The 19,512-nt window shown below is 38.9% G+C and overlaps 2 protein-coding genes across 2 annotated transcripts in view; one reads left to right on the forward strand and one right to left on the reverse strand.

Annotated features, from left to right (window-relative positions):
• GKN2 (gastrokine 2) overlaps positions 1-1,814 on the reverse strand; it is a 3,503-nt gene extending 1,689 nt beyond the window's left edge. The window contains exons 1-3 of the mRNA XM_042886774.1: positions 1,778-1,814; positions 1,195-1,248; positions 542-673 (exon numbers count right to left, since the gene is read on the reverse strand). Of these exons, the coding sequence (XP_042742708.1) occupies positions 542-673; positions 1,195-1,248; positions 1,778-1,789 (198 nt within the window). The 5' untranslated portion in view covers positions 1,790-1,814. The remainder of the gene's footprint in view (positions 1-541; positions 674-1,194; positions 1,249-1,777) is intronic.
• Positions 1,815-7,793: 5,979 nt separating this feature from the next.
• On the forward strand, positions 7,794-11,870 carry LOC122188455. The gene is made up of 6 exons (XM_042886781.1): positions 7,794-7,817; positions 8,974-9,024; positions 9,783-10,112; positions 10,776-10,853; positions 11,267-11,411; positions 11,631-11,870. The coding sequence occupies exons 1-6, from the start codon at positions 7,806-7,808 to the stop codon at positions 11,714-11,716; spliced, it is 702 nt and encodes a 233-aa protein (XP_042742715.1). The 5' UTR covers positions 7,794-7,805; the 3' UTR covers positions 11,717-11,870.
• Positions 11,871-19,512: the final 7,642 nt, after the last annotated feature.

A 19,512-nucleotide genomic window follows, 5' to 3' on the forward strand; every position in this document is an offset into this window, starting at 1 on the left:
AAAATAAAATAAAATAAAATAAAATAAAATAAAATAAAATAAAATAAAATAAAATAAAAAGTAATTCACTAAAAATGGCTACCACTAATGTTTGTTGATTCTTTCTCCTCTATAGGGCCATCTAGGAGAAACATAAGGTGGTTACAGTGACTACTGTAGAATGACTTCTTTGCATTTTCACCTATGGGGAATAAAAGAGAATTCAATGTCTGTCTGTAAGAATTGAGTGCTCTTTTCCCATGGATTCCTGCTCCATTTGCAATATACAAGTGATGGCAGCCATTTCTTGACTCTCTTGCACTGAGGTCAGTGACAGCCTTCTCACTTTCACAAATGACCACCATGTCATCACAAGTCTCATAAAAATGCATCATCATATGTGTGAAAAAGAGATTACATAAGAGGAGAAGAGAGGGGAGTCTTCAAAGAAACTGTATTTCAGGGCAATTCACAATGAAAGCACACCAATACAACTTATCTGAATTTACAAACATCTTCATAGAGATTGTTAGATTCTAGGCAGATTCTTAGATTTACTTACGTGCTGGTAGTCAAAAATGGTGTCAGAGGAGTACATGCCGGATCGGACATGGACATCAGCATAGTTCTTCTTGTTGTCAATGGTCATAGACCCAGTGACATATTCATTGTTAGGTCCCGGCAGGAGATAACTCTTTGGTAAAAAGCATAAAACCATTGTTCATCTGGTTTGCACTTTTAAAGACACAGCATAAACCAAGAATATATGCCAATAAGCATGATTGCTTCATATAAATGTGAAACCCTCTAACTCTCTAGGAATCTCAGGAGGCACTTGAGGTGGGGACTAATTGTGGTAGTGGTTGAGAGGGGAGGGGACAGATCCACGCCACAGCCCAAGGAGAATTATGTTATATTTATTATTATATTTATATTACATTGTTGTACATGGCAGCAGAGAAGGCTGCAAGAGTCTTTCAACTTCAGGCTGAGCCAAGGGGACCTATGTTGCCTATATTTCTTGCTACTATACAGCTGTGCAGAACTGCCTCTTTGTCTTTTTGCCTCTTGTCATCTTTGATTAAAGCTACTTATTCTGTGCTTGGCAGTAGGCATTATTTTAGTTTCTTCCATTCTTCCTATTATATTCCTCCCTTCCCATCAATCTAATGCATTTTAAAGTACATGCACCAGTAAGCTTGCCAGTTTACTTACCTCCAATGCAGAACTTTGAGTCCAGAAGACTCCCAGCAAAATGAAAATTGCAGCCTGTAACAAGAGGAATGAGCATTTCACTCAACAGAAACACTGGGCAGTGCCATATCAATGAACAAGGCGAGACAAAAAATTCAGCTCATAAACTGAGGTGAGCAGCTATGCTGTCACTTTGAAATACTACCCTCTCCAAATGTGTGCTAGTTGAAAGCAATCACAGTTCTGCATTGTAATATTACTGATATTAGCTTTTTTTGCTTCTAATAGTAAAAATGCAGAACAACAGTGGCATTATTTGCATCTTTCGAAGTCACATTGCAGGTTACTTCTTAATTTGTCTCCACAATTGGAATTATTTAATCATTACTAAATCCCTGTTTTGAACTGTGATCAGGTTCTACATCCTCCACTGAAATAATGTTCTTACTGACTTCGGGGAGATTTCCCAATGAACAACCAAAAAAACCCCAAATATCCTGTTAGTCCCAGTACTGCACCACTACTCAGAACATCTTCTTTTCTATATTTTAATTTTAAAATGAACATACTATAATATAAATTGAATAAAAATGTGTATACTTACAAATGCCTTCATTTTTCTTTCAACAAGAGGCTGTGGAGGATAGGAACTCAAGAAAACTCCAGAGACCTTCAACTTTTATATCATCCAGTAGGTGTGGGTAACACTTGACAGAATTGTTCACTGACCACAACAAGTCCATATCTACATGCCAGAGTATCTGGTATCTGAAATTTTGGGCTGGCATAGATAACCAGATCTTGATATGTTAAAAGCAGTCAATACATCAGCTTTTGTGTGATTAATCACTCCCCAAATAGCTACTGTTTACTGGTTTAAACTTTAGTGGAATTTCCACTCCTTCTATTTCATTTTTTTTTAATATTTAACAGGATATTTTCTAGAACAAAAGGACATCAGGAACAACTCTGCTATTCATTCATACAATATGCATTTTGTCTTCTGAAAAACAACTCCTAAAAGCCTGATAGTCTTCAGAGAAATCCTAGAAAAAAATTCCAGCACCACTCATGCTTACGTGTCAGCAACTGAACAGACCAGCTTTTCTGCCATTTCTTCCATCTAGTATGTGCATGATCTTTTCTAACAAAAAGTAATGCTAATTTTTGATCAGACACCATGATATCTATCAGATGCACTGAAAATAGTGACATTGTTGGAAGTAACAATTTTGCTGCACAGGCACAATCTGTTTTACTGATTTTCTCCTCAATGCAAAAAGGAGTCACATGAGACTTCAGAGAATGTGTTCACATATGGCCACAAGAGAAGCAGAATGGAGATTCCTCCTTTAAAACTACAACTGTATCTTATATCAAAAGTCAATGACCATGGGACACCTCCATGAGTATTCTTCTGTGATTATGACCTTGCCTGGCCTCCTCATTTCATAGAATCATGGCATCATTAAGGTTGGAAGATCATCTAGTCCAACTGTCAACCCATGCCTGTGACTGCTCTACACCATGTCACTCAGTACCACATCTAACCTTTTCTTGAACACCTCCAAGGATGGTGAATCCACCACCTTCCTGGGCAATCTGTTCCAGTGCCCGACTGCTCTTTCTGAGAGGAAACTTTTCCCAATATGCAACTTGAACCTTCCCCTGGCACAACTAAAGGTCATTGCCTCCTGTCCTGTAACTCCACATCATTCAGTGCGCACACCTTGACCAATCACACATAACTTAAATGTTGTAATTGAATCCTGTTCCCTTCCCACAAAATGAGAATCCAGACCGAAAGCCAACAAATTGCTGTCATCTTAGTTACAGAATCAGAGAATGGTTGAGATTGGAAAGGACCTTTGCAGGCTATCTGCTCTTATCCACTTGCTCCAGCAGGGTCACCAGAGCTGCTTTCCAGGACCACATCCAGTTGGCTTTGAAGATCTCCAATGAGGAGACTCCAGCACATCTCTGGGCAGCCTATGCCAGCTCTCTGTGATCCACACAGCACAGAGGTGCTTTCTGATACTTAGACGGAACGTCTTGTTTTCCAGGTTGTGCCATTTGTCTCTTGTCTTGGCACTGAGCACCACTGGAAGGAGCCTCAGTCTGTCTTCTTTGTATCCTCCATTTAAGTATTTACATAATTTGTTGAAATGTCTGTTAAGCCTTAAAGTTTCTCAGCTAAACACTGCCAGCTATTTCATAGAAAGAAGAGGTACTCCAGGCCCTTCAGCATCTTTGTGGCCCTACACTGGAATCCCTTCAGTACATCCAGGTCTCTCCTGTACTGTGAAGCCTAGAACAGGACCCAGTACCCCAGGCCCACCTTCACTTGGATTGAACAGGGGAAAAAGACTACCTCCTTTAAATTGTTGGCAATACTTTGACTGATGCACCCAGGAATGCTGCTAGCCTTCTTAGTGGCAAGGCCACATGGCTAGCTCATGGTCAACTTGGTGTCCACTAGGATTCCCAAGGCTTTTTCTCCAGACCTGCTTCCCACCTGAAGGACTAAATTCCTTCACGACAGGTGTAGAATGTTGTATTTCCCTTTGTTGAACTTCATGAAGTTCCCATTAGACCATTTCTCCAACCTGTCCAGGTCCCTTTGGACAACAGAATAATCTTCCAGTGAATCTGCCACTTTCTCAGTTCTGCATCATCTGCAAACTTCCTGAGGGTACACTCTACCCATCATTCAGATCATTAGTGAAGATACTGAACAGTCATTAATCAACTGAAGAAAAGGTGAAACATGTCATCCAGGCCTACAAGTAAGCCTCAATATAAAAGTAAATTGCATGCACTTGCTTTACACCACGCAACTCTACATGGACAGTGTTATCTCCAGTGTAACAAATCTGTGCTGCTAAGCAATATATCAGAACATAAATACAAACACACATGAAACTGTGACAAGCGGGGTTAGATTAGTTTAAATTAGATTAGATTGATGTTGCCCTCCTGTTGAAAGCTGGCCCTGCCCCTTCTTTTCAAATGGTTATTTGTTTGCAAGATTACAACCTTTCACAGCAGGATTCATGAACAAGCCCAAATGAAAACCTTTAATAGGTTTAAAACTAACGTTAAATTAAATTTCCAGTATTCATTATGTCTTTATATATTAATTTCTTTCGAGAAACTGCCATGGCATTGAAGCATGAGCTTCTGCTTTCCTAAGCCACACATGAGAGTAGATTAATCAGCAGTATTTAGTGAAGGAGACATACAACAGTGGCTGTGTTCTCATTATTTCCACCGTATGTTGAAAGGATTGAATTTTGCTGATCCTCTCAGGTGAGGCCAAAAATAAAAGGTTACTTTCTAAAAAGCATTTGACTAATTAATCTTACTGCAAGAGAGAACACACTTCTAGTTGGCTCGTGTCAGTAACTTGAAATCCATAAATCTCCCAGTAATGTATCTGAAATTATCATAGAATCATAGAATCATTACGGTTGGAAAAGACCTCTAAGATCATTTACTCCAACTATCCACCTACCACCAATACTGGCCACTAAACCACGTCCCTCAGTGCCACATCTCCACCTTGTTCTTCAGCGCCTCCAGGGATGGTGACTCCAGCACCAACCTGGGCAGACTGTGCCAGTGCCTACCTACTCTTTTGAAGAAGCTTTTCCTAATATCCAACCTGAACCTCCCCTGGAGCAACTTGAGGCCATTGTTTTGCATTCTTTTGCAGAACTCTTCCCCGACCCCAAAATTTTACAATGGTATCCACTCTCAATGCAGTCTTGTTTCAGATAATTTTGATCTAAATGAAGACTTTCAAACTTTTCCCCACATGCATGGTTGTGATAACTAGATGATCTTAGAAGTCTTTTCTGACCTTAATGATTCTATGATTCTTACTGATTCTACACAGTCAGCTGTTACGCTTGCAGTCAGATCGGTCCTATCAGCACAGAGAAGCTTATTCAGAAAAAGGAATGTATTCCTACAGCACAGAAATGTATATTGTTGCAAAAAACTTATTTCTCAGCTCATTTCATAAGGCCAAGTATTTTAAAATACATTCTAATTTACCTCAGTAAAATATTCTTAAGTTAGCCTTAGTCTATGTGATGAAAATTACATGAGGAATTTGATACACTATTTGACACCACCATCCAGTAAAAATCATTTAAACAAGCAAACCTTGACTATCGTATGAAAAGAATACTTGTATAACTTCAGTTCACGTCTGATAACCAAACAGGAATTTCAACATACAAGGGAGAGAGATTTAATCAAGTTAATGTGGGAATAATGCTATCAAAACAAACTTTCTTGGTGACTAATGCTTTTATTCATGTTCTTTTGATAAATATTTGCTTTATCAGGGAGTGAGTAGGTAGTGGGAGGAAAGTAAAGAATGAAGCAACGCCTCAAAGAGCAACAAAGTTCTCTGTGCTTATGTTTGCATTCAGCTGGGCACACCAAACATGGGATCAAAATCCATGTTGTCCATGGATGGGGCAAGCAGAATTTGTCAAATTCAGCAGTTAGAAAAACAAGCTTATAGGGTTAATCCACCAAAAATTTCTGTAGTTTTTATTCTTTCTATACTATAAGGTATGAAAAAAAACCCTACACGTGAAAGCATAAGTCTAGGGTTAAACATTCCTCAGCCTTGGGAGTTTGCTGCACAGTGGTACAAGAACTTATTACAGAAGCAGAGAATGCTTTGATCAGAGCTTTAAAATCAGGCAAAGAGATATAGAAAGCTTGTGTTGGAAAAAGAACAAGATCTCATACTGTAATTGCATCCCCTCCCTGCCCTTATTCCTGGATTCTAATACTGCAGTTAGTTCCATCAGCGATTCTTAATGTGAAATGCTCTAATTGTGTGTTTGCCATGCAAAGTACTTCAGTAATCGAAAGTTGATGGAAGATTTGGAGATTCAGGCTTCCAAGTGTGATGCATCATAATAATGGCCAAATTGGCGATGGTTGTTAGAACAAATGGACCAAACCATTTGTTCCAGCTCATTAGTAATGACACCATGGGGACAAGCATTACAGAGTTCAGCTTCTCAATGCGTTTCTTGGGAACAAGTCAAAAATTAAATTTCCAGAGACTATGAGAGGATTTCACGACATTCAAAATAAACTCCTGTATAGTTTGGATCTTTGAGTCTAAGAACATGCAGGTCTCCATTCTGCATCCGCAGATCAACTGGAAGAAGGAAATCCTTGTGCTTAGTAATGTATTACTTTCATTCAACGTACTGTACACCTCATGCAAATTGCAAAGTGGGTGCAAAATTGAGGGAAAAGCAGTTCTTTCACCCACAGTGCTGCAGTCCAACAAGACATCCATTACTAATAAAATGGAGCCGTCACTGTTACAAATGAGAATTAGGCCTCATCTTCTTAATTAAAGTCAGATTTCCTGCCCTTTTCAATTACTCTTATTCAGCAACTGACAGCATTGGATAATTCGTTTCAGAGACATTAGTTCATATCAGAATTCCCACCGTGCCATTCCAGAAATGCAAAGGAAACAGAGTGTGCCAACCCATACCAACTACTGCAAGGTGCAGGACTGATGTACTGATAGAGCTTCTGTTAAAGAAGAAATGCTTTTCAAGTATTTAAATGAGTACCTCTTAAACTGCTTCTTCTTTAATGAGCAGAGCTAAGAAACAAATCCAAATTATCTGGGGGTATGTAGGGATGATGACCTTGTAGATGACCTTTAAACGTCCATTCCAACTCAAATTATTCTATTCTAAGTATCTCTGTACATTACGCAGCAATGGAGATCATTCTTGGGAAACAAGAATCGGCCTTCTTCATGGGCCAACGAAAATATTATGCAAACATTTTGAAAGATTTTGCAGCAAACAAGGCTAATACATTTTTCCTATGGCTCCATATGTAATTACCAAACTCAGATGAACATTAGAAATCAGCTTTCTACATAACAATTGATATAAATGTCTGTTGTTATTGCTCCTGCCTTACTCATCTTTTATAATTTCAAGTATAGGGTCCCTTTCTTGAATAAACTTTTGTTTTGTAATCAGCATGTCTGTAAATTGTAATTAGTACTTCTGTGCAGAGCTGAACATGCAGAGGCCAGGTCTCAAGGATAGAAAGCAGATCCTAAGGACAAAACAGCACTAAAGGATTCACGAGAGAAGGCAAGCAAAAGGACTCAATAACTTCTATTATATAGATCCAGCTCTGTCATTGCTGGGGACATGAATTAACACCTTTTACATCAACAGAGATGGTAATATTGCTATTTTTAAAATGTAATGAGCTATGAATAAAAAAATTAGGCTGAGTTCTTCATCACACAAAGAACAACTACAGATTTTATTAGGCATCCATTTTCTGGTTCTGATTTTTTTTCTCCTTTTAGAAGTTACTGTTGAATTCTTTCATCTTACCATTACAAGATTTCTTTAATCTTTCAATATGTAATGAGTTCGATTAGGTTTGTATCAAAGCCTACTCTTATCAGACTGCTTCCACAGGAAACTCGTCATGATTCTGTGAACAGAGGACACCTGCCAAGAAGGTAAACCCATTTTACTTTGGGATATTACTCTATAAGAAGTAAGAGTACACATCAATTACCAGCAGAACCTGCCTCATCTACCATCAAAATGAAGTTCGCTGTAAGTACATATATCACTTTCTCATAAAACTGCTAATGTTGGAGAGTTTTTAAATTATTTTGAGTCTTTCTTGGCACCTATAGGACTATCACTGAATTATGTAGGGTTTACAGAGCAAAAAGGCCAAATGGGTTGCAACTTCGTGGGTGAAATTTCATTTTTGGCAGTGACCTCATTCCATAAGCTTAGCCAAACAAGTGCTCTGTTTCAAGGGTGAGATGCACACGTAAAATCTAGGAAGGGCAATGCTGTCTCACTCACAAGTCAATGGTCTTCCTGAGCTATCTAAAGTTAATTTACAGCTGTCTGTCAAGAGCATAAGAGAAGAACCGTGAGCTGTGGGGGACTCAAGTGCATGCATGAGAAAAGGGCAGCGGTATTCATAGCGGTCTGAAACTGCTGCAGGATAATTTCCCAAATGTTAAACACTCTGAGTCACACTTGGATCTAACTATTAAAAATTCGCCTTTGAAGTCAGAGAAATTTTTGATGGGTTCAGTATTTGAGGATTTGTCTCCAAGAGAACAATTGTCCACAATGGTTATTGTTACAGAAGCATTTAGTATTGAATCCTACATAAAAATATATCAGCAGGACTTTTGACCCTAAGGAAATCTGAATATGAAGCATGGGATAATCGAAACAACATAATTTTAGAGAGGGGTAGCAATGTGCATTTGTACAGAAATACACTGCCTACCCTCTTCAGCTTTGTATTTGGATGCATGAGATCTGTTATGAGGACTTTCAAGTCCCATTTCTGCTGTGTTCCAAGGACACAGCTGTGCTGCACGCTCATATTCCAACCCTTTGCAATGGTAGACATGGATGCTTGCTCTGAAAATCAAGAAGCTCATTGAAAAGTTCACTCTTAAAAAGAAATACTTCAGTCCAGCTTTTTCCAAGAGGGCACAGAATTGGGGCTGGAAATTTTTAAAAAAACAGTGTTTAAATGAGCTTTTTTACCTGCACAAAATACAATTCTAAGGTTAAGAGCAATTTATATGAATTGATTATTTGATTTAACTGCATATTTATGTACTCATCAGATAAACTCCAGAAAAATGCTGAGCATGAAGCTAAGCAAGAAGTAAAGCTTATTTTAAGACAGAAAATAACTTGACGCAAGATGAGCATATGTTATTGTTCATTTCAGATTGTGCTTGCTCTCTTTGGAGTTCTCCTGGCTCCAAACCTTGCTGAGGAGGTAAGTATAGAGCAAAGATGCACCACTGCCATAAGAACTGATGGGTTTTAGTTGTGACAACTGAAAAATATATTTGTGAAAATGAAGCTGTGTTCTGAAATCGGACATTTAGCATGAAACTACCTTTTTTACACTAGAGAACGTATATAGGTGGTAGATGTATCAGGAGAAAATATCAATTGCTAGATATGAAATCAGCAACCAATTCTGACTTTCAGATTAGCATAAATACTGTTAAGTATTTATGAACATAGTATGGTAGCAGTGAATACAGTGAAATATGGTAAATTGTTGCAAATTCCTCTGGTGAAAAGGAAGAGCAATAAGGAACTATTTCATTTTTCCTACTTTTTTTTTTCTTCCAAATTGCACTCTCAATATCAAGTCCAGCTTTTAACTTTAAAGGAAATCACCCAGTGTTTAAATGTTTTATACCCAACTTTTCCACCTGGTCTGATACTCTATAAAGGGGGAGAGGGAGGAAGGGTTGGAGCAGTTATGTTAAAGCCTGCCTGCCTTCACAGAGAGGATGCCAGTAGATATACATGGAAAACAGGTCTTACTGAAGTCTGAATGTAAAGTTTGATGCAAAAGTACTATGGCCTTTGCAGTGCCAAGGCTGGAATTTATCTCCTTTTTATTCTGGCCTTTGAGAGTAATTATTTTCCAAAGTATGGTTACCAGAACAAGAACATGAAACACCTCTGGGAATCTCCTAACCTAAATCCTCACTATCTTTAATTTGTTTCCAAAACCAGAACCACAGGAGGGCTGAGGGTGAAGGTCCAAACCTTCCATCCCGTAATGAAGGTCCACCCCGTCCATCCCTTGGCGAAAATCCACACCTTCCACTCCATGGCGAAGGTCCACCCCGTGCTGAAGGTCCACACGAGCCAGCCCGTAATGAAGGTCCACGCCATGCACGCCTTGGCGAAAATCCACACTATCTAATCCACCATGGAAATCGACGCCATCCACCTCGAGTTGGAATTCCACCCCACCCACGCCCTCATTTTGGCAACCGTGGGTTTGCCATCAGGCCACCTATGTACCCTAATAACTGGAAAACTGTCTGGGATGCCAAGACTGTAAGTGGCTGCCCCTATGGCTCAAGCAACATTTTGGCTTCTACCACAAGGGGTCACAGTGCAAGCTGATAATGAGTAGACACTGGTGTTACTTGGTTGGTCTCCTCTTGATTAAGGTGTAGGATGGTTGATGTAAGAGCAAGCAGTCCAAGACAATCTGTGGGGACAACCAACCACGTAACCAAGTTGCACATTTGTTCAATGAGTTCAACAAAGACCATGTAAAGCTGCAAACCTGCTTCTTCTCACACTGCTGCAAAATCCAAATTGGTGCTTAGATTAGCACTGGAAAAAAAATGTTTTTAAGAAGCACCTAGGCTTCAGCAAGATCATGAGGCTTTAGAGACGGTGCTTTAAAAATCCTCCTATTTAAATATTCTATAATTTCTGATGCCCTGAATTTCATATGGCCTAGATAATATAACACCACATACACGTGGCATTACCAGTCAAGGCAATTTATTTTACTTGTGTCAAAGTCCATCATTAGCCACCAACATTTACCTAAGCAATATAATTGACATTTTCCTTCCCTATGATTAATTATACTATATAAAGCCTTTGAAGTGCAGGTTTTGTTGTTGTTGTTGTTGTTTTTGTTGCCGTTTGTTTTTGTTTTTGTTGTTTTTTAATAGTCTTTCTTTTAAATGTATATTTTAATAGGGTTTCATCGCAACCAAGGTACTGGGAAAAAACACCTGCATCATTAGCAAAGCTGACACAGGATTTAATGGATTTGAGGTATGCTGGTGAATGAAAGTGCTGAGAAAGTTAACCAGCTGGGAATTATCAGTCTTGGGGAATGGCACTGTGGGGAGGGTGGACAATTGAATTTTATGATCTTAGAGGTCTGATCCAACCTTTATGATTCTATGATTCTATGAGCATGGTAGGGATGGGTGGATGGTTGGACTAGATGATCTTGGAGGACTTCTACAGCCTCAATGGCTCTATGACTATTATTCTCTATCAACGTAAATGAGAAAAGTTTCCTATAGTGAAGTTTCTCAGCAGGGTTGAGTTGCTCTAAATACCTCAAAAGCTGCATCAAGTTAAATAAATAGAAGTTGAAAAAACCCTTCTGTATTATGAAAACTCTAATTTTATTTTATTTTCCTAAATGCTGTATTCTGGTGTTATGTCTTTGACACTAGGGAGCTACCTCCCCTGAGTTCCTTCCACCCATAGAGCATCGTTACGTGATCTCAAACGACAGACTGCTGAACCTGTACCCATATGGAGCACGCATTCAAAGACTGTGCAGAGGAGTTCCCACTTACTTTGCTTTCCCATCTCCTGGTGAGTATAATGGTAACTAGCATTTTGCATACCAAAATAAGCACTAATAAGACTTTTGTCTAAGACGATTGCACCAGCAGTGGCTTGTAGCATACATCTACAACTCAGTTTTTAAATTCAGCATTTCTGGTGGTAGAACATAATGATAGAAAAATGTCACCTACATTGTTCTTCTGTTTCCTCAATTCAAATTTAATCGGCTTTTTTCTTTTCTTGTAGGGTCAAACTTCTCAGAGGATGAACCCTCATGTATCAGAAATACGTTCAGAAATATGAGAATCATTTACTGCAATTTCTCCTGGTGAAATTTTGAAGAAAATACACAGATCTGTGTACCCATGAAGAAGCCTTTTTTCCTTGATGATCTGATCTTGATCACAGTGTCAATCATGTATCTGTCTTCTCCTTTGCTCTTTGTGGAGCATATTTTCTTTCAGTAAAATGCATCATCAGCCTCCACTAGTCTGTGTTTTTACTGACCCTTTTAAAAAGCAGAAGCAGCACAAAAGCTAAGTTGCTAAACTGTAATTCCTAAAAATTCCAATTTTGGCATTTAAATCTGATCTTGTAGTATTTCCCAAAGAGATTTGACAGTAAGAATTTCCATTACTGCTAAAATAAAGTGGTGTTACACACTACATAACCATATCAGAAAGAATTAAGTCCATATGTATAAAAACAAGCATATTTGTGAATTATTTCAACTTATTGCTAAAATGCTGTTATACCATGTTTTATTAAAAAAAAAAAAAAGCACTGCAGTGCATTACAGCCAAATACAAATGCAGAAATCAAGCTTTCAGTAACAGAATCATGAAATGAAATGCAGTTTGTGATTGAATATAGCTATTATTTCCCACTGTTTCACCAATATTTAACACAGGAAATAAAAAAGCCCACACCCTAATCAAACAAAAGTGCTGACGGACATTTTAGAGTTGAGTTGTAGTTAGGCCAAAACTAAAGCAAAATGGCTGGAATTCTTTTCTTCCATGGATCTGAAAGGATTAATCCAGTGATTGGGGTTGGCTGGAGGACTCTTTTGTCAGATGCTCTTTTCCTGGAGTTTTAACCTATGAGATGCTTTATTTTTCATAGAAGTTGATGATTACTTTAAGTTAAAGATAAAGCAGCCTTTTTGCTCAGCAAAATGTAAAATGAAAGCAAAACCAAAGTTTGTTTGCCTGTATCCCAAGTTTTTAGAACCTCCAAACAAAAGTAACCGTGTGACTGCAGTATTTAAACAAAGCTCCTGACCGACTTGCTGGGGGTTTCTTCTCCTTGTCCAGCTTTACCCTTCATTTTCCCTGAGACAAAACAGACACTCTACTTATCCAATTGCTTGTCACTGGGAAATGTCTTTCGAGGGGCCTTCTAGTCTAGTCCCTGTGACAGATGATGCACCCAACAAGGGGCAGTGCTGCTCCAATACTGCCTCCAGTTAAGGTAAAAATTTCAGAGGGCACAAAACATGAGCAGCAAGATCCAGCTTCTGCCTAAGCCACTTAAACTACACGGACATAGGTTCCAATTAGTGCATTATCACACACTGCAACATGAGACTGCAAGAGTACCAGTACCAAGATGAGCCCCTGAGGGGACAACACTTGTCACCACCTCCATTTGGACATAGGTCCATTGACCACAGCCCTCTCTGGCTGTGATTGTCCAACCAAATCTTTATCCACCTAGCAGTCTACCCTTCAAATCCATATTTCTGCAATTTAGAGATAAGAATGTGGCGTGGACTATGTCAGAGGCCTTGTACAAGTCCAGGTAGATGACACAGTTGCCTTCCCTTTGTCCATCAACACCGTTGCTCCATCATAGAAGGCCACCAGGTGGGTCAGGCAACAAATCAGTTCTCCCTCCTCATTTACCAGAGGGGCTACACTATCCCTTGCCTGTCTCTTCTGACCAATGTATCTAAAGAACTCTGTCTTTTATTTTTCACATCCCTTCACAAGTTCAACTCCATCTGTGCCTTGCTTTTCCTGATCCCATCTCTGTAGCTCTGTTTTTCTCCCATCACACAGCAGGCATAATACGAAGATTCAGTTGATCTTATGTCTTTTTTCAAATGGGGAAAAGTTTCAAAATCATGACTTGAATAAAATTTAAAAAGCCATCAAATAATCTATTAAACAGAATAGAATCCAGGACCCTGGTAGAACCTAATTTGCAAGAGTGCATAAAAAGCCCCTTAGGATGTGCAGACTTGCCTCAGTTATGCAAGAATTTGATCTAATATTGCTCCTGCATCACAGGTTAGAGGTGATTGAGAGAGAAAAGAAAAGAAATTCCCTCAGTTTTTGAAAAATGTGCTGAATTGCAGTTGGACAATCTCAGACTCTTCTGGTTTGCACTGATTGCACACAAAATCGAACTGAGCAACTTGAGGGGAAAACCAATTATTAAAAAAAGTCCCTGAGAGAATCTTCGTCTCTTCACAATCAATTTTTACTTCACTATGGAAGATAAGCCATGGCAAGGCGAAAAAAGATGTTGTTGATGGCTACAATAATAAAGACAGCCATAGACATTCGCATATGTTGTAATTCAGCTGAAATTTTACTGAAAAGCAATTTTTGGTGCCAATGTTGCATTTAGGTTGTACATTCTGGTGGAGCTGTGGTTCTACGGTAAAGTCCAGTATGTTTTGGAGGGTGCAAAGGCCCTAACCTATGTGTATTTTCCCTAATGCAAGGATATTTTATTACGACCTTAGATTATCTCTGGTCTCCATTTTGATGTAAATTTTCAAAATTAGACAGCAAATATGTCAGAAAGTTATCGCAAAACACATTTCCTTTTTCACTGCAAATGGATACTTATCTGATAATTCTGTCAGACTGATAGGTCAGAATTTGCATAAGTATAACCCCTCCATTCATGAAACAGTTATGGCAGGAAATAATGTCCAATGACACAAAGACTTGGTTACAAATTACTAGATAATTTTCTTTCCATACTTAATCATTCTGTGCCTGATCCTGAGACCAGCGTATATAAGCTGGATAGTTTGCCCCATTCGTTCCATCTGCACTTGCATCCGCTCTGCAGTCAAGATGAAATTCACTGTGAGTATGCAAGCTACTTTCTTATTCTATACCAAAACTCAAAGCTATTGCCTTTTACTTCTTATGTACTATAACTCAAAGCTATTGCCTTTATACCTTGGAAATGCCTTTGCTCATTTATAGTGAAAAGTTACTCTCTGGGGACATTTCGCTCCTCCATTTCAGACTGTATTAGCCTAAATAGATGAAGGGTAAGGATCTTCGTAAAAGCTGATTTATGCACTATTCAGTCTCACAAGATCAGCGCCCATTTTTGCCAATGGGCTTTTTGTGATCTGGAGCACCATGCTATGGATCAAACCACTTTCTTGTGATGTGTGTGCAGAGGAAATTTAAATTCTCTCTCCTCACTCTTGTAAAATATCTATGTATATTGTACCAATGCTGTATTGATCTCTGTAGCAAATTCAGATCCTGCTCCTAGAAATGCAGATTGCCAGTATGAGTTATTCTAGCATAAAGCAAGGATGAGTCACTTCAGGTGACCATTGCAAAACCAGTATGGAAGCAACAGGTATCCAAGGAGGACATCTCCACATCAGATTAGGAAAAAGGATTCTCATGACAAGATCTGTCAGCCAGACTTGCAGTTACATTTTTATACTTTCAATGTTCCTTTCAGATTGTTGCTACCGTCCTTCTTGGACTTGTGCTGACTCCGGCTCTTTCACAATTCCAAGTGAGTACAGTGACCGAGTTATACATTGCTGCTCTTCTTCTACATTCCCTACTTCCTGAACTTTACTCCTCTCTTCAGAGGAAAAAAATCTAAATGTTTTTCATGCACAAAGTCCTGAAACCACAAGAGAACCACTATAAAATTATCTATTGTAAATTATTCATTAATATATTAAAATTATTCTTAGAGCTACTACAGAATGCTATGGCCTTACTCTTTCATCATTTTGACAGTACCGTGGTCACTGAAGGCGCACCTTATGAGCCAGCATTTGTTATATCATAGCACTGATTTACCTAATTATTTTCTGATTTTCAGTTATCTCTGGGGAGATCACTGACTATCAGTTGGAAGTCTAAAAATGTTATTTTTGTTTTCTAGTTTCAGAATGTGAAAGTAAATGGGGGACAATACCCTAGGACAATCACCGTCAATGTTGGCCTTGGCCTCCAAACACTGACCATCAGTCCAAATTCCCTTGTGGCAATTATTCAGTCAGATTCAGCTGAGAATGCATGGACAACTGTTTGGAACTACGGAACTGTAAGTGGCAAGGAGCATGCTTTTTCAGAATATTTACAAAGAGCCTAGCTCCTATAATGCCCAGGGAGGTGGTGGAGTCATCATCCGTGGAGGTATTCAAGAACCGTGGAGAGGTGGCACTCAGGGACATGGCTTAGTGGCCATGGTGGGGGTGAAGCAATGGTGATCTTAGAGGTTTTTTTCAACCTTGATGATTCTATGAGTGGGCATGGTGGTGATGGGTTGATGGTTGGATTAAATGTCTGAGAGATCTCTTCCAACTTTAACGACTCTAAGATTCTATGAAAGCTGACCAAAATAAAGAATTATTCTTATCAAGTCAAAGTTTGGGGGTAGAAACACTCTATGTTCGTTACTTTGTTTTTTAATACAGATCTCTATGATTTAAAAGCTGAATTATTGCGTTCCAACTTTTTTTTTTACAGGGCTACATTGCAACCAAACTTGGACAAGAGGGAGTCTGCTATATTTCCACAATGAACAGAGTCCTGATGCCTGCTCTTAACTCAATTGCTGTCCTTGCTGAAGAGTCTAACGTAAGATAAAAAGGGGCAGTTACTTTTCAGACTTTCCCAAAACAACAAACAACTAATGACTATAATAGCATGAGTGTTCAGCTTATTAGCCTTTTATAGATACAGACTCCATTTAAACTCTGAGAACTAAGTCATGAGAGAACATGGATTGGTGGATGGTTGGACTAGGTGACCTTAATTGTCTTTTCCAACCTCAATGATTCTGTAATTCTATGGGCATGGTGGTGATGGATTGATAGTTGAACTAGATAATCTTAGTGATCTTTTCCAACCTTAAGGATTCTACAACTCCTTAATTCTTTGAACATCACATATTCATCTCAGCCTCCACATTACTGGTATGATTTAGAACAGGAGTCATGTGGCTGTGGCTGAGTTATCTATACAAACCAGCACAAAGTCTAGGTTGTGAGAGAAAATACAGGTATCCAGAAATGGTGTCCAATGGACAAATCACTTAACAAGGAAAATATGCTTGAAATTCAATGAAAACAAAGAACTCTGGAACAGTTAAGAGAATTTATCCCATTAAAACATAATTCTTAAGATCATAAGAACTGCTTTCAAATTATTTTAATGTAGATACATTTGCCAACTTTCCTATTGCTCCCCTTGGTTCCAGTTTTAGAAAATGGAATTGATTTCTTCTCTTTCCACTCTTCCAGTTACATCCCAGGTACCTCTATGGTGAGAGATTTATAAGTGACTGAGGAAATCCTTTTGTACAGTTTTAGTAGAACAGCAAGCAGTCTCATTGTTTCAGAAATAGGAATGTGCATAAAATTAAATGGATCAAGGCACCAAATTATGTCATTTGATGTTTAGAATGTGAAAGGCGAAAGCGTGCTCTCGAGTTCCATCAGGTACGTCGTCTCCAGAAGACAAGTTGGTGACCTCATGTCTTACGGAAACGATATCTTCGCTCTCTGCAGTGGACTCCCAGCCTTCCTTGCGTTCGAAGAGTCACAGCAGGAGGGTGGTAAGTTTTATCATATGAATTATAAGCTAAACAGGTGATTTTGTTTCCTTTGGCAATACACTATTTCTCTTGTTACCACTGAAGGTAGACATAAGTCTAAAACTTCAGGCCTTGAATGGAGGGCTCAGGATTGGAAGAATGTTTTGTTACTATTCTCCAGTTCAGAGACTGCTGACAGTTTATAGGACTGTTTGATAACGACAAAGCCTGGTAGGGCCTATTAAATATACATACATACCTGTATAATACACAATAATATATACTAACGATATAGGGTATAATAGTGTCCCTTAGTACTAAAAAAGTAGAGATTATTAAGTAGCATCAGTTTGCATTCCTTTGTTTGAGTCAAACATGCAGCTGACAACAAAAGAATCACAGACAAATTATTTCTTATTATTCCTTATTAAATTTCAATCATAGACTTACATTATTTCTATAGCAATGATTATAACAAAACATTCCTTAGTCAGAGGTAAAGTGCAAGCCATTGCTATGCAGACAAGTATAAATCGTTAGCTGTCTTCCTGTCGGTGCCATAATAAGGGTTTGATGACTTGCACTAACATCTTGGGAATTAACTCATGGTATTTTTTTTCTTTCTTTTAGTAAACCAGATCTTCTACAACCAAAATGCATGCTACAGACTTGATGTCCTGAATCTTGTGGGCATTGACTACTGCCGTGCTGGCAAAGTTTGAGCACCATGCCTTTCTTGAAGCTAGTATCGACGCCCAATATCTGAACAAAGCCATCCCTGATGCTATTCTTCCCTGACATCATGTCTTTTGAGAGTTTTGTTCTTCATGATTCAGATGTTGTAAGAGATCAGTTGGTGATAGTATCTTCCAAATAAACACTTTTAGCATGAATAAACTGTGTCTGTTTTCTCATTGCTACACTTTTTATGATCAACAAAAGCTTCAAAAAATAAAGAAATCCAATTTATAGAACGGTTTGGGTTGGAAGGGCAGGAGCCCTCAACACCACCAATCTGTAGCTCCCCATGACCTCCTTTTTCCTCTTTGAAAAAAAGATGTTACCTCAACATTTGGTGCAATCCCAGCATTGCTGAGACCTGGGCTGATTACTAAAATTTCACAAGCAAAATATTTATCTACTGAACTTAATATTCCCCTTCAGTGAGAGGTTACATCCACATGCAAATAGTTAGCGGTTCCTGATAGACAAGCAGTGGAAAAAACTCTAACCACCAGAAGAAAAACACAATCCAGGACTACACGTTGCAGCAGAGACAAATAAGTTTAAAGCAGAATAAAGTCAAATAAGATCACCCTACTGTCTTGCTTTTGATTTACTTGAAAATTTAGAGCAATCCAAGGAAGAAAAAAGCACTTGGCCACTGGGTGTCAGCCTTGAATTATATGTTATAGAGCAATTGAGTCAGTAAGATTCCAGTTCAACTATCCACCCAGCACCAATATTGCCCACTAAACCATGTCCTTAAGAGGACACACAGAGTAAGAAAAAGCACGCTCCTCATTACCCAGAGGGGTCTCTTGTCCTATACCACATCAGACTGTTCAGCTCAGTTTTGTTAGTTGTGTTAAGACAAGTGTCTTATTCCTGTGCAGTGATGATGTATTTATGATTATAATATCAATGGCAGCAATTCATTAAGTCTCACTTATCCATGCATGCTGCTCTAACACCTTCCTCAACCATCAGGAAAGTAGAGGAATGCTTTGAGATCTTGACAGAAATCATTACCCACTGTATAAGCTGGACATTTGTAAGCCAAAGGGAACTGAACCCAGCCCACCTTTCCTAAAACCACAATGAATGAATGCTCAGAAAACCCACCCAGTGATGATACAGGTGGGTGACACTTCAGCAGCACCCCTATTACCACTGGAGGAACCAGCTTCCATGCTGCTTCAGAATAGATAAGAAAAGAAGAAAACCAGCTGAAGTCATTTCCTCCATTACTTAGTTACCCAAATGCTAATCACACACTAAGAACATCAGTTGTAGCTTAATTAACCATTGAGCTGCTGTGTGCAGCTGAAGCACCTTGGCTGCATGAGGAGAATTTGCTCTGAACCACATTCATTCCATAGCACAAATCACAGCATTTCACCTCACATTTTCACCTCTCCATCTCAGCGCTCTGCTCTCCATCTGATGCCTCATCTGTTGGTTTATTCCCAAGCTTTATGGGGCCTTCTGTTAGCCTGAATGCACAGCCACGCAGGGAACCCGATCTCCTGCACCTTTCTTTCCTCCTGCTAGGTTCAGGCTAGAATTATTTTCTTGAGCACAG

Source organism: Lagopus leucura, unplaced genomic scaffold, assembly GCF_019238085.1.
Source record: "Lagopus leucura isolate 7727_CA_CO unplaced genomic scaffold, USGS_WTPT01 Super-Scaffold_100062, whole genome shotgun sequence".
In the NCBI taxonomy this organism is placed as follows: Eukaryota; Metazoa; Chordata; class Aves; order Galliformes; family Phasianidae; genus Lagopus; species Lagopus leucura.